At 33.6% G+C, this 16,006-nt stretch overlaps 1 protein-coding gene across 1 annotated transcript; it reads left to right on the forward strand.

Annotated features, from left to right (window-relative positions):
• Window positions 1-11,488: 11,488 nt before the first annotated feature.
• On the forward strand, window positions 11,489-12,430 carry LOC100935001 (vomeronasal type-1 receptor 4-like). Its single transcript, XM_012552990.1, has one exon. The coding sequence runs from the start codon at window positions 11,489-11,491 to the stop codon at window positions 12,428-12,430; it is 942 nt and encodes a 313-aa protein (XP_012408444.1).
• The last annotated feature ends 3,576 nt before the right edge of the window (window positions 12,431-16,006 follow it).

Here is a 16,006-nt window from a genome sequence, read left to right on the forward strand (position 1 = left end):
ATGATAAGCTACTTAGACAATCCTGAAGAATCAAATAAACAATTAAATGAAACAATTAATGACTTAAATAAATCTACAGAATATAAAATAAAATAAAAAATCATCATCATTTTTACATGCTACCAATGAAACCCAGCAAGAAGAGGTAGAAAAAGAAATTACACTTAAAGTAATGGCCATCATAAATATAAGGCCACATTTATATATTGTTTATGTAAATATGTAAAATATAAATATGTAAATATTTATATTTATATATATATAAATGTGTATATATTTCCTTATGTGTTTTTCTCCCCCATTATGATGTAAATTCATTTTATGTTGTATCTGGTTCATTCTTCATATTGTTCCTCTCCTTCTTGTAATGCCCAGTATAAAATCTGGAAATGGCAGTCATTTGATAAATATTTGCTAATTTATGAACCTGTTGGAAACATAATGGTCCAAGATGGACTGAGAAAGGGATTTGAATTCAGGGGAGGCATTCAAATGAAGGAAGTGCTCACAGATGCTAGATCATATACGGAGATAGTGACAAGTTCATAAATTGTGATATTTAAAAAGTTTAGCAAACATAGTTTTCAGGTAATTCATCAATTTATTAATAAATCTAACATTTTAAGATTAGCCAACTCTTTTAGACCAAAGGCTGGTATGGGCCAGAACTTGAAACAAGGTGCTAAGTCAGTGGAATTGATGGAGACAATAGTTATCTAATTTAGCATGGTTCAATATGATTGATTTAATCCTACAAAGAGATGTTTGGGGCCAGAACTTGAAACAAAGTGCTAAGTGGAATTGAGGAGACAATGGTTAAATCTAGTATAGCACTGATTTAATTCTACAACAAATAATGGTTTCCTAGTGATATAATGATTGAGGTATACTCAGGATGGAACATATAAGGAGGAGCTCTCAGGGCCAGAAAGGCTTGTGCACTAGAAGTTCTCAGAGGCTAAGACAGATTCATTTCATCTTCCACCTTTGTGCTGGCTGGAGGCTGAAGCACAAACCTTTGGATTCAGAGACATTCGGAGGGAGTTAGAGGCAGAAACTGGCAGAGGCAAAGGATTAGCTGCAGGAGCTCTCGGAACCCAAGAGAGAGATAGGCCTCTAAGAAAGCTAATGGGGCCTCAGGAAGGACACAAGACTTTGAAGGAGACAATAAAGGATTTGGACTTTCATACTTGGCTGCATTTGGGGTGATTACTGAACTGAAACTAAGACTGCCTCCAGAGACCCCAAGGAAACCCCAACAAGAGAAAATTACATTTTAGAGAAGAATATTACAAAAAGCAATCATATCGAGTACTCACAATACTTCAAAACAGTAGGCGGTGCATCAAAGAGCAATTGCACCTAATTGGTAAAAGCTATTGGAAATGGACTACATTAAAATAAGGGACTGAGTTTCTTTTGGGTAGGGAAAGTTGTTCTTTATCTTTCATTCTAGTAGATGACAATGACCTCATGCAGGTAATACCAAGACTAACAAGTAAGTTAGATTTGAGTTAGATTAGATTGAATGAGAGCTGTGCAAGGTCGCTAGCCTCACTTTTTCCTCCAGAATCACTGGGATTCAATGACCAGAGGTACATCTGGATAGCTGCAGACAGCTCTGGATGGCTAGAGAGCCCTTGGCCTTTTTATGCTCAGGTCTTTAACAGGTAGCAGTATGAGTGAGGCAATCACCCATTCAAGGATTAATACTAGATAAGAAAGAAATGAGGTAAAGAATGATCTTTTTTATCTAGTCAAAAAAAAAAAAAAAAAAAGAGGGGAATGTGTGTAGTCCATTTAAAAAAACTACAAGTTTAGTTTTTTGGGATTTTTTTGGGGGGGATAAACTATTCATTAATCATATTAAAAATTAGAAGAAAAGAAGATTACTGAAATGAAAAATGATAGGGGTAAATATATCAGCAATGAAGATGGAATTAATGCAAATATTTGGAAATATTCAGTCCAATTCTATGCCAGGAAAACTGGCAATATATGTAAAATGATCGAATATATATGTGTGTGTATCTATCTTTCTATCTATCTTTATGTATGTATGCATGTATATTCCCCAGATTAACAGAATAAATAATCAAATAATTAAGTAACCCTATTAGAGTAAAAGAAAGTGAACAAACAAACCACAAATGAGTTTCTTCTCCAATGCAAAGAAAAGAAAAATGCCTAGAATCAGAAGGATTTACAAGTGAATTATAGCAAAGATTTGAGGAAAAATTAATTCCAATACTACATGTTATTTAAGGGGGAAAATAGGTAAAGAAGGAGTCCCACCAAATTTATTTTATATGATAAATGTTTTAATACCTTAACCAGGGAGATCAAAACTAAGAAAAAAAACTACAAAATAATTTTCTTAATGAATATTGACCCCTTCAAAACTTAAATAAAACACTTATAAAGAAATTATAGCAATAGGCCACAAATATTATGTACTCTGACCAGGGAGTTTCAAGATTAGGAGGGCAAAATGGGTTCCATAGTAGGAAAATTTTAAGCTTAATTGACCATAAAAATAAAAAAGAACAAAAATCATATGATTATACTTGTCAATGCAGAAAATACTTTTCAAAATACAACACCCATTTCTATTAAAAAACACTACAAATCATATGAATAAATGGAGTTTTCTTTAATATAATGAATAGTATCTATCTCAAAACATCAACAAGCATTACCTGTAATAGGTATAATCTAAAAATCAATTCAATATCACCAAGGGTAAGGCAAGTGTGTTCATTGTCAGCATTGTTATTCAATATTGTATTAGCAATAAGAAAAGAAAATATTTTGGAGGAATACAAATAGACAATGGAAAAATAAAACTTTCCTTCTACAGACCATATGTAAGCTACTTAGACAATCCTGAAGAGTCAAATAAACAATTAAATGAAACAATTAATGACTTAAACAAATCTACAGAATATAAAATAAAATTTAAAAAATCATCATCATTTTTACATGCTACCAATGAAACCCAGCAAGAAGAGGTAGAAAAAGAAATTACACTTAAAGTAATGGCCATCATAAAATAGTTGGAAATCTAACTGCTAAGGCAAATCAATAGATTACATGAATAGAATTTTAAAATAGTTGTTTTTTTTTATCAAATAAAGACAATTTAAGTGGTTGGATAAATATTAATTGTTCATCTATAAGCCTGGCTAATTTATGGGAACAGGGGAAGATAATTCTACCTAACTAATTTACTTATTCAGTTCCATATCAATAAAATTAACAATTACTTTATGGAGCTAGAGAAAAAAAATGTTGACAAAATTCATCAGGAAGAAGAAAAGATCATGAAATAATTATAGAGCAGCAAAAATTAAGGGGTAGAGCAGTTGTCCTTTTGGGACAACTTGAGAGGACTTTAGCAAGGATTCCAAGGGCTCACATCTGGACTAAAAGTGCAAATACCTTCAGATTGACTTCACTTTATCAACAAACAGTGGCTCTGAGGGAAACAGTCTTAGCTTCAAGAAATTTCATCTCAACTTTCATATTATGCATGGGGAAAAGAAATTTTAACTCAGAAACCGCAACTTTCACTTAATCAACTTTCATCTAAAGAAGAGCAGAATTTTGTTTGTTTTCTCATTTTTTTTCCTTTTTGATTTGATCTTTCTTGTGAAGCACGATAATTGTAGAAATGAGTATAGAAGAATTGCACATGTTTAAAATATATTGGATTGCATGCCATCTAGGCCAGGGGGTGGGGAGAGGGAGGGAAAATTGTAACACAAAGTTTTGCAAGGGTCAATGTTGAAAAATTTTCCATATGTATGTCTTGAAAATAAAAAAGCTTTAATAATTTTTTTAAAAAGAAGAGCAGATGGCTGAATGAGAGAATATTGAAGGATGCCTTATGGTTTTCAGAAGTCAGAGCTGGTGATGCTGAACAACCATGATCCCTGATTGTGCCTGATGCTGTGAGTGAGCATGAGGCATCACAAGCTAGTGAGTGCAGGGAACCAGAACATTATGGGGATCTTAGAAGACTCATAATGTTGGAAATTTTACTTCAACCAAGTTGAGTGGAAACAAAACGTCTGTTTGAAGAAGGTTATGTCTTCTGAAATTCTAAATGTGAAAAAACTTGGAAATAAGGTGAGAAGAACTTTTAAAATGATGGATGGAATAAGATTAGAAGGATAGAGGGAGAAGCTAAAGAAGGAAATTTTAGTGGGGCAGGCAAAATAAAGACTAAGAGGGTAAGGGGGAAAATAAAGTAAAGGGAGATGGTAAAAACAGAGGCTGAGAAGGAATTTAGTGAGTGAAAAAATAAGATAGTAGGTAATTTAAAAATACTAAGTGAAACTTTGTAAAATCTACAAGAATAAGTCATTCCCAAATTAATAAATGGCAATAACAGTGGCAAGACAAAAGTCAATATCATCAGAAATGGCCCAGGACATAATGGATAACCCTGTCATCTTCAATGATTGACCAAGTTCTCAGCCCTTCAGAGTGCCTGGTTGAGCCACTTCCATGGCTGTTGGAACAAATTGTTTTCATCTACCCATTTTGTCAAGGAAAGCTTTCACATGCAAGGGTAGATAACCGCGTAATTTATCAACAGGTTTGAGATCTGTCAGTATTCTCAACCTTCTTTACCTTCTCTCTCAAGAGGCCAGATTAAGGCTTTTCCCAATGCTATAGTTTCTTGAAGCCACAAGTGAGAGTTGGGTGAATTTAGGTAGGTACTATAGGTGATGAGCATCTATAAAAAGAGCTCACAACCCTTCCCATCAGAAATGCTAATCCTCCCTGAACACCCCACACACTCCAGTAACTAAGTGGCACAATAGATAGAGCATGAAGATTGAAATTAGGAAAATTCATCTTCCCGAGTTCAAATATAGTCTGAGACGCTACTAACTGTGTGACCCTGGGCAAGTGACTTATCTCTGCTTATCTTTGTTTTCACATGTAATTACATTTGGCCTTGGAGATTTTTTTTTTAGGGAGTTAATTAATAGCTTGTTAAATTTCTTTTTTCTAAAATAGAACTTTCGAAGTAATTTAATTCCTCTGCTAATTGGGGCAATCTATATTTTTTGTAAATGTTCAACCATTTCACTTAGATTATCAGATTTATTGGCATATAGTTGGGCAAAGTAGCTCCTAATTATTGCTCTAATTTCCTCTTCATTGGTAGAAAGTTGACACTTTTCATTTTTGAAACTAACAAATTGGTTTTCTTTTTTATTTATTCTAATCAATTTAACTAAAAGTTTATCTATGTTGTTATTTTTTTTATAAAACCAGCTCTTACTTTAACATTTGATCTATTTCTCCCTGACCCTTGTTTAGATGATATTTTTATTGCATCATGATCTGAAAAAAGATGCATTTACTATTTCTGCCTTTCTGCACTTGATTGTGAAATTTTTATGCCCTAAAACATGGGCAATTTTTATAGGTTCCATTTAGCACCAGGGGTAGGGTGGAAGTATATTCCTTTCTGTCTCCATTCAATTTTCTCCAAAAGTCTATCATATATAATTTTTCTAAAATTCCATTTACCTCCTTAACTTCTTTCTCATTCATTTTGTGGTTTGATTTATCAAGTTCTGATAGAGCGAGGTTTGAGATCCCCCAGTAGTTTAGTTTTGCTGTCTAATTTTTCTTGCAGCTCTCTTAACTTTTCCTTTAGGAATATGGATGTTATGTCACATGACACATATATGTTTAGTATTGATATTACTTCATTATCTATGGTACCTTTTAGCAAAATGTAATTTCCTTCCTTATCTCTTTTAATTACCTCTATTTTTGTTTTTGCTTAATGTGAGATCAGGATTGCTACCACTGATTTTTTTTTTTTACTTTAGCTGAGTATAATAAATTCTGCTCCAGCCTTTTACCTTAACTCTGTGTGTATCACTCTGATTTAAATGTGTTTCTTGTAAACAACATATTGTAAGATTCTGGCTTTTAATCTAGTTTGCTATCCACTTCCATGTTATAGGAGAGTTCATCCCATTCACATTAACAGTTAAAATTATTAACTCTATTTCTTACCATCTTATTTTCTCTAAGTTATATTTTGCTTTTTCCTTTCCCCCTTTTCCCTCCCCAGTGTTCTGCTTTTGACCACCATCTCCCTCAAACAGCACTCTCCTTTTATAGCCCCTCCCCTTTTCTTATCCTTTTTCCCTTCTACTTCTGTTCTCCCTTCTATTAGCCTCCACCTTTCCTTTCTTCTTCCCTTTCCTACTTCCCTATAGGATGAGACATATTTCTCTATGAAACTAAATAAGTCTGATATTTTCTTTCCATTTTTCTTCATGATTTTCTGAAAGATGTTATCTAGGATTTTTTCATCATGGGTTTCATGTAGTCCAATAATTCTTAGATTGTCTCTCCTCAATCTATTTTCCAGGTCAGTTGTTTTTCCAGTGAGGTATTTTACATTTTCTTCTGTTTTTTTCCCCCTGAGGCAATTGCAGTTAAATAACTTGCCCAGGTCACCCAGCTAGGAAATGTTAAGTGTCTGAGGTCATATTTGAATTCAGTTCCTGCTGACTTCATGGCTGGTATTCTATCTACTGTGCCACCTAGCTGCCCTCATTTTCTTCTGGTTTTTTTTCATTTTTTTTCTTTTGGTTTTATTTGAATGATTCTTGATGTCTTATTGAGTCATTCATTTCCATTTATTCAGTTCTAATTTTAGTGAATTACTTCCTTCAGTTAGATTTTTTCATTTCCTTTTGAATTTGGCCAATTGAACTTCTAAATGAGTTATTTTGTTCATTGAATATTTTTTCCCAGTACACAATTCTGTTTTTCAAGGAGTTTGTTTCTTTTTCCATTTCATCAAATCTATTTTGTAAGAAATTATATGTTTCTTCCATTTCACTAAATCTATTTTTAGGTATTTTCTTCAGATAATTTTTGTTTCCTTTTCCAAACTCTCCTGCCAAGATCTCATTTCCTTTTTCTATTTTTCTTCTAAGTCTCTGAGTCCCTGTACTCTTCCCTCTCATCCCTCCATTTCCTCCCTTTTCGGAAGACCTTTTCTGAAGTTCTGCCAAAAAAAAAAATTCTGAAGCTCTGAAGTTCTACTGGAAATTTGTTATACTCCAAAAGTTTATGGGTTCTGTCTCTCCACAATCAGTAAAGAGGCTTGATCTGATGTTGATCTAAGGAAACCCAGGAAGAACTCAAAGATCTGTCTGATCTCTGCCTTCTTGGCTCTGCCCCAGAAAAGTGTTTTGGTAATAGTAGAACCTTGCACATGCTCAAACCTAGATTTGGGAAGTGGATGAAAGATCTTTTTTAAAAAAATTTTTTATTGTTTTAATTTTTCTGGTTATACATATACATTTATTTTTATACACATTTCTTTATGGATCATTTTGGGGGAGAAAAATCAGAACCAGAGAGAAAAATCATGAGGGAAAAAACAGAATAAAAAGAAAAAAAATGAACATCTGATTTATATTCAGTAAGTGATTTACTGAATGTAAATCATTCAGAAAATTTTGATTTACTGAATCAATTTTTTTGATTTACATTCACTTTTCTTAGTTCTCTCTCTGAGTATTTTTAATCTAAAATGTATTAGAATTGCTTTGGATCACTTAATCATTGATAAGCCATTATTTAGGTAAATAGAACTCTATGATCAGGAGCCCATCACTCAGTAATCCTCAAGGGTTCCCATTTTGCTCTTACTCTGACACTCAGTGAGCCTCATCTTATCCTCTTTTTTCCCCTAAAGTAGAGAAAAATTGTTCTCCCACCTGCTCATTGGTCCTTCTTTGGAGTTTCTAATTAATCAACAAATATTGTAGATGGGAATTGATACAGAAGCGGGAAGCTATTATTATGTTGTTGCTTTCCACACACCACAAAGATTTCTTGGGAGAACATTATTAGTTTTCTTGCAAGTGACATGATAATAAGACCTCTGCAGGGAGATGTTCTTAGACACAGCTTAACTTATAAATTGATACTCCACCCCATATGTATCTACAGAGAGAGAGAGATAGACAGACAGACATACAAACAGACAGAAACAAAGAAAGAGAGAGAGAGAGAGAAACAAAGACAGAGGAGAGAGACACACAGAGAAACAGAGACAGAGACATGTTGCTTTACTTATTCTGGCAATGCTGAACCAACCAGGTAAGTGACTCTTAATCTCACACAGAAGCCTAGAAGGGAAAGTAAGTTTGTTTGTTTCTTCCTTCCTTCCTTCTTTCCTTTCTTCCTTCTTTCTTTCCTTCCTTTCTTCTTTCCTTCCTTCCTTTCTTACTTTCTTTGTTTCCTTTCTTTCTTACTTTCTTTCTTTGTTTCCTTCCTTTTTCCCTTCCTTCCTTTCTTTCTTTCCTTCCTTCCTTTCCTTCTTTTCAAGAAAAAAGATTCCATGACTGTGGCTCTCTAGGTGCTGAAGCTGAGAATGGAACAGAATCTTTTCCTAACTAACTGTGATGCTCTGTTTTTGAATCAGAATGTGGTTTGGTTTTTGTTGTTGTTTTTACCAATTTTGAAATGAGGCTGAGTCATCTCCCCCTGTTGCTTCTCTGTTCTGGGGTCTTCCAGGTTGATTCAATACATTTTATATAAGGATAAAATTTCTAAGTAAAGGAGAATTTTTTGTTCCAACAACAGAATCCAAAATTGTCTTTGTCCTTCTCAAGCATAAGTGACAGCAAAAGAATCAAAACTCTACCTGATCCTTAGCTATTACCGGTTGTATTTTCCCTCTAATAGAGCCTTTATTCTAATTCTAAGACTTCTGCCCTTTTTGCCAGTATCACACATAATAATTACAGGTCCTATCATGAGTTCACTAAGTCATAACACTTATCTAGGTGCCAAGACATCTGAATTAACAAATCTAACAGTGTTTCACTTCTGCCAAAATTCTCTGAATTGTGAAAAAGGTGGCCAACAAGTGGAGTGAGTTTCTTGGAACAGGGGAGGATGTACAAATGCTCTTTTGTTTGCAGAGATTACTTTTTCCCTTTATTCTGGAGTACAAAGACTTCCAGATATCAGTGCTTATATGGTATTCAAATAGCCAAATTCCTCTGCTTGCAGTCATAATTACGATAGAGTATCCAAAGCTTTGTCCAGGGCACCAATTTGAGAAAAAGTGTGGTCAGAATGTACATGTGCATCACAGAAAGAGCAGAAGTTAGCAAAAATTAAACAGAAATAATTAGCTAAACAGGATGCTGTTAATATATACTAACAATAACAATTGAAAGCATTTATAAATGCTTTAAATCACATTATTATTTCCCTTAACACATACAATGACTTTGTAAGATAAGTGTTATTCTTCTATATATAAGATATAAATCTTTGCATATATGTTTATATATAAGAAAACTTTACACATAAGAAAACTGAGAAAGTAGTTTAATTGACTTGGACCGTCACAGAGTTAATTAGTATCTGTGCAGGATTTCAACTCTGGTCTTCATTACTAGAAGTTTTGAGTACTGTCCATTAAAGCACTCTCCCATCTAGCATACAGTGGTCCCCCCTCCTCCTAATGTAAAGACAGATTTTGTTTTGGACATTACACAATAAGTCTTCCTTATGTCTCTCCTTCATCTTCATTCCCCTGACCCCAGATGAATAGGAAAATGTCATTACTCTCACCAATTATAGGACAGTTCAGAAGAAGAATGGTTTAATAGAAATGATATAGAGTTCTGTTTTGAACACAATGAACTTGAAATATTGATGGGATGTTCATTGGGAGATGTCCAATATGAAATTAATGATTACAGCATGCTATCACAAAAATAAATGGGATTTAGGTCTAAAAGTCACATTGCAGAATCCAAAGTGCTTTTTAACTTGTCAAGAAAGTAAGCTTATTCATCAATTTATAAATGTTTATAAAATAGATTCAAAACCTTCTTGGAGTCATGGACTGTTCTGTAATTGTGGTGAGGTCTATGGACCCATTCTAAAATACTTTCTGGAAATGCGTAATATCAGATACATGGGATTAGTAAAAAATCCTATTAAACTTAAATGAAGAAGGACTTTTCTCCCAGAAATCTTCATAGATCCTCAAAAATTTTTGCATACTCACTTTCAGGAATCTAAAATCTCCAGGCCATAAATCCTTGATTTTTAAGCTAAACTCATTAAACTTATTCTTTGACTTTATTATATTATATTCTTCTTCCATGATTAATCAATCAAGTCAAAATCAAGAATTTACTATACAACTGCACTAGACTAAGTGATGGAGATGAAAGGAAAGCTTTCAAGGCAATTTTCTCCAAACTGTAAGTATAAACACCTAGTTTTTTGTGTACTACAAAGTCTAGTCTCTCCGCTAATAGAATTAACAATTCTTATTAGATAGAGATCTCCAGTTTTCTGTGTTTTTAAAAAACTGACTCAAATAAATTCAGGATAATTGTATGATTAAGATTTTCTTTCTAGTTCCCAATTTGCTATGTATTTTGATGTTTTGATAATTCATTGCTTTAATATCTTAAACAGATTTTGAAATACATACTTTTTTGAATTATAATAAATTTTCACACTATATTTATGAATTTCATTCACAATGGGAACTCAGAATAAGCAAAATCTATCCACCATTATAGATTAGCAAATTTTCTGCAAGCTATAGAGTCAGTCATTTTATTGCAGGATAGACCCCAATCTGTAAGTGTCAGAGGCATGATCTGAATCTTGTTCTTCCTGCCTTTGGGGCCAGTTCTACAACTACTACTCTAGGGCTGACTTGGACATCACTTGAGCAAAATAAGTGGGTTCTGTGTAAAGGCAGATCTTAAGACATTGTCAGTCTGGAAAGTCACAGGACATTGAACAGAGAGCATAGAGTAAAAAGTAAACAAGGGAAGGTTACTACAACATCTGCCAACTCTCTGTACCATCTCCCACAACACACACACACACACACACACACACACACACACACACATACACACACACATACACACACACACGTATAAGTTGGATTGATACCTTGAAATGACAACCAGTAACATCTAATTTCAAATGCTTCATTCTTAGACTTTCTTGTTAACTCCTCCTTAATCTTATCAACTGTTTTACCATTTTGGAGAAACTTTCATCCTAGAACTCCACTTTCCTGATTGATGAATGAATCCCCTAGGCTACTATCTCAGCAGTGAATCAAAAGTCTGACAGCTTGACCTGATTTGAAAATCAGAACCTATTTTAGAACATCTGCATGTAGTTCAAAGTTCAATATAAGTATTGGGTTTGGCAAGTTCAACATTACCTAAATTATTAAAATTTCACAGAGCAAGTATGTAATAAATGTTCTTGGTGAATAGATGTGCCACAAACATTTATAATCCCTTACCCTTCTTCATAGAGGATGGTATAGAATTCCATTGAGAAACCTTGAGTTATTAACAATCACGATGTTTTTGTTTCTTCCAGGTTACTTTGGATTTGATGAAAACGCCTCTGCCCAAGACATTAAAGAATGATTTCTCATTATGAAATCTTCAGAATTCTATATCTTAATCAAATAATTATTGGGGTTCTAGGAAACTCTTTCCTCATATTCCTATACAGTTTTAATTTAATCACAAATCAAAAGATAAAACCAATCATTTTGATTCTCATTCACTTACTCTTTACCAACATAATTTTCCTTCTTTTCCGGGGAATCCCCAAAATAATTGAATTTTGGAGTTTAAACTATTTTGTGGATTATACTGCTAGTAAAATCATATCTTACCTGCAGAGAGTTACCCGAGGTCTTTCCCTCTGCAGCTCGTGCCTCCTGAGTGTCTTCCAGGCTATCACCATCAGTCCAAGTAGTTCCAGGTGGGCAGAAATCAAAGCCAAAGTTCCAAAGTATGTCTTAGCCTGCAGTCTTCTCTGCTGGATTTGTAATCTGCTGATGGATTTAGTAGTGCCTGTATATGGTGCTGATTCAAGCAACACAACATACAGTAACAAGAGATGGCAAATAGGTTTTAGTGCTTTAGACCTCTATCCCACCAAAACTTTATTATTCCTTATCTGGAAATTTGTTTATGATTTCATGTTTGTAGGTCTTATGGCCATTACCAATGGTTACATGACATTTGTCTTCTACAGACATCATCAGAAAATCCAAAACATTCAAGTCACCAGTCTGTTTCACAGGAGTTCCCCAGAAGTCCAAGCCACAAAAACTATACTGCTACTGGCCAGTACCTTTGTCATCTTTAATTTAGTGAGTTCCACATTTATGATTTATATGACTTTTACTAAAGTAGTGAGTTCTGTGATGCTTAATGTTTCTGCTTTCCTTTCTTTGTGCTTCCCAACAATCAGCCCCTTTATTCTCCTCAAGTGTGACTCTAAGATCACTAGATCCTGCTGCATTTATCGAGGGATCAACAAGCTGTCTCTGAATCCAAAATTGAAACCATAATCCTAGAGAATAATAGAGACAGATAATGTTAACAGTGGAAGGAATATAGGAAAATGTGAATTTTAAAGCCCTCATTCTATTGCAGAGGAACTCAGGTCTTGAGCCATAGGATCAAATTTCTTCCAAACAATACATTTTCTTTTAATTTCCCAACTAAGATCTTTTCTGTATTGGCCACTATGTATAAGACAATTATATCTACTTCCCAGTAATTGAGAGTATAGTTCTCAATGGTACAGTGAAGGATAAATCCACTTCCAGGAAGGAAATCCTAAGTCATTAGATCTGATTAAATTCCTTCAAACTCCATTCGCCCATTTCTTTCTAATATAGTGTCTTCATGGTATGTTCACAACTGCCAATAACAGGAGATTTACTTGTAGGCATATCAATATTAGGTCTCCTATGAAATAGATCTCTTATTGTAAACTTTGTGAAATAGCTTCCTGCTAAAAGCTTCATCTGCAAAAAACTGGACCTGAGCTATAATTGTGAATTTTCAAGAGTAAACTCTGGGTGTGGACATGAGCCAAAAAAAATTTGTTGTTAAGGTGAGTCCAAGAGAATGTGTAGACAGAATGATGTCAGAGATTATGGGTCTATCAATATATTATATATATATATATATATATATATATATATATATATGTATATATATACACACTAATGTATATTTGTAATAATATATAGTAATGTAATCATATTATATTAGATAGTAAAGTTCATCATGCTGACTCAGTCTGCCTATAATCATCAACTTTTTTTTCATATTATTATACCTGCCTTCATTTCTGTAAGGAATATTTTATTCTATTTCTATGGTTCCTTTATGTGTTTTTATAGACTCTCAAGCATTTCATGCTTTCTGTGTTTTAAAATGTTAATGGAATTCCTCATTCTATTTCTTATCTGATTAAAAATAAATTCAGATATTAAATAAGCTTATTTAATTCATTAAATAAGTCTAATGCATTGAATGTGTATAATCATTAAATAAGTCATTAATTCATTGAATTGTATAATTCATTAAATAAGTTTAATTAATTCATTAAATGAGAAGACATTAAAGTCTAGTAATTAAATTTTAAAAAAAGATAAAAATCAACCTAGATACGTTATGATCAATGATATTTACCTCTTGACAGAATGCTGATAAACGAATATGAAGAATGAACCACACATTTTTGGACATGAAAACTATGGGAATTTTATTTCCATTAATAGAAGTATGAGAGTGTGGAAAGAAAAACATGATGATGAATAGTAAAATCAAATAACATTTAATTTTTTAATGTCATCAGATGCCAAAGTCATTTTATTTTGCTTCTTTTTAAAAATATTTTCTGAGGCAAGAAGATGTAGGACATGATAGGGATAAGATTTACCTGGATTTTTACAATGTAGTTTGCAGTGAATCTTCCAATTTATTTGTGAACACAAGAGTTTTGACCAATAAATAAAAGTTAGGAAGATTTTTTTTAAATGATCAAATGTTGATGTAAAAAAGAGTAGTCATTGAATCAAATTGTTAAATCTTAGAAATCTGTAATGATTTTATCAATGACTTGAATAAAAAGATAGATATCTGATATGTGAAATTTTAAGTAAACATTCTGCTAAAAGGGACAACTAACAGATGATGGAATTAGGATGGAAAAATATAATATTAGAAACAGAAGTTATAACATTAAAAAATAAATTATGACATCATTGACAAATACTGATTTTTACTTTATACATGAAGACTTTCCACCCACATTCATGGCCATATGAAGCTCTTGAATCCCAAGCCCAAATATTATGCCTCTAAAGGGTCTTCCTTAAAGACCTTATGCATGCCCAACATTAAAACCAAGATATATTTCTCCCAAAAAGCCTTTCTCAAAGGCTAAAACATAATAGTCACTCACCAGGTTGACTTCTGACTATAGGCTAACCAACATCTGTACATAATGAGGACAATAATGGGTCAAATTATAAAACAACCTAAACTGAGCTAATCCTAAATCAAAAGAGCCTTTTCCATCCATCTTTTCTAGAAGATTGTCTACTCTATCATCTCTATTCTGTCATGAATCTTCTATAATTTATGTGTATTGGTTACTTCTACACTGCCAGAAACAGGTCCATGTCATCCCTCAAAATTCAATACTCCGTTGATTGAAGAATATACATATTTGGTATATAAATGTAATAAAATATTACACATAGTATAAGAAATAATAAATATGATGATTAAAGAGAACCTTAAAAATACTGTCATGAAATTAGACAGAATGATGTAATCATTTCTAGAAACATCTATAACAACATATCATTACAACAATGTAAATAAAAAGAAAAAATCAAAATAAATGTTACACAATTACAAGGAATCAGTATAACTACAATGAAGAGATGTGAGAAAACATTAACAGACCACTTCCTCACAGAGGAAAGTCATCCACAATGGATACCTATTTTTGGAGTCTTCCAATGTATTGAATAGTTTTGTTTGTGTGTGTGTGTGTGTGTGTACACTCAGCAGGAGAAGATATCAGACAAAGAGGTTCTTTTTCAAATTAAACAGCCAAGCATTCCAACTCTACTCCAGAGAGCACAATTCCACTGGACTGGCCACATTGTTCAAATGTAAAATGAATGTTTTTCTAAAAGATTGTTTTATGGAGAACTCACAGAAGTGCTTACAAAGTGATTAAAAAAAAAAGCAATACAAGGACACTCTTAAGGACTCTCTTAAGAATTTTAAAATTGATTGCATGACATGGGAGATATAGGAACAGGACCTTCCAGCATGGTGGGCCTTTATCAAAGAATTTGTTGTGTTCTATAAGCAAGCAGAATTGAATTAGCTTAGAAGAGATGCAAAATGTGCAAAGTTAGAGAAGCCACCCCAAATATTCATGAGTTCTATTTGTGTCTGACCTGTGACAGAGCATTATGAACTTGTATTCGTCTGATCAGCTCCAGTCAGACACACTGTAACTCAGCTCTAACATAGAGATGTCATTTTGATCCTCTTCAAGAACAAAGGAATGGAGCTAAGATGGCAGAGAAGGCACATGTGACTTTCTAAGCTCTTCTCATCCCCTCATAACCAACTATTAAATTCAGCCTCAAAAATAGCCCTTGATTGCTAAAATTCATGAAGATTAGAAGCACACAATTTACCAGCCAAAGATAATCTGGAAGATTTCCAGGAAAGGTTTGTTCTGAGGAGCCAGGTACAATCCAGGGCAAGCAGGGAGAGCCTAGTGTCCTGAGCAGATCAGGGGCGGGGGTGATCTCTGTGGCTAGAGAAGTTATAGAGACGACTCTGTTATAGGATAACTGCTTTGCCTTGATTACAAAGCAGTAAACTGGCAGAGAAATTAAAGTCTAAAACAGAGGGTACTCTCTAAAAAACATTAGAACCTAACAAGATCTGGTTGTAACCACTCAAAACAGGAATTGACTCAGGCAGACCGGTAATACAGCCCTGCAGCCACATCCTGCTGCAGGGGCAGTTACAAATCTGTACTGCAGGGGGGGACAGCCTGGGCAGCCTCTAATTTGCAGAGTGGGGGACTTAGTCTG

This window comes from Sarcophilus harrisii, chromosome 6 (genome assembly GCF_902635505.1).
Source record: "Sarcophilus harrisii chromosome 6, mSarHar1.11, whole genome shotgun sequence".
Lineage (NCBI taxonomy): Eukaryota > Metazoa > Chordata > Mammalia > Dasyuromorphia > Dasyuridae > Sarcophilus > Sarcophilus harrisii.

Coding starts and splice junctions, on each gene's coding strand:
- LOC100935001 (XM_012552990.1), top strand. CDS start 11,489: ATGATTTCTCATTATGAAATCTTCAGAATTCTATATCTTAATCAAATA.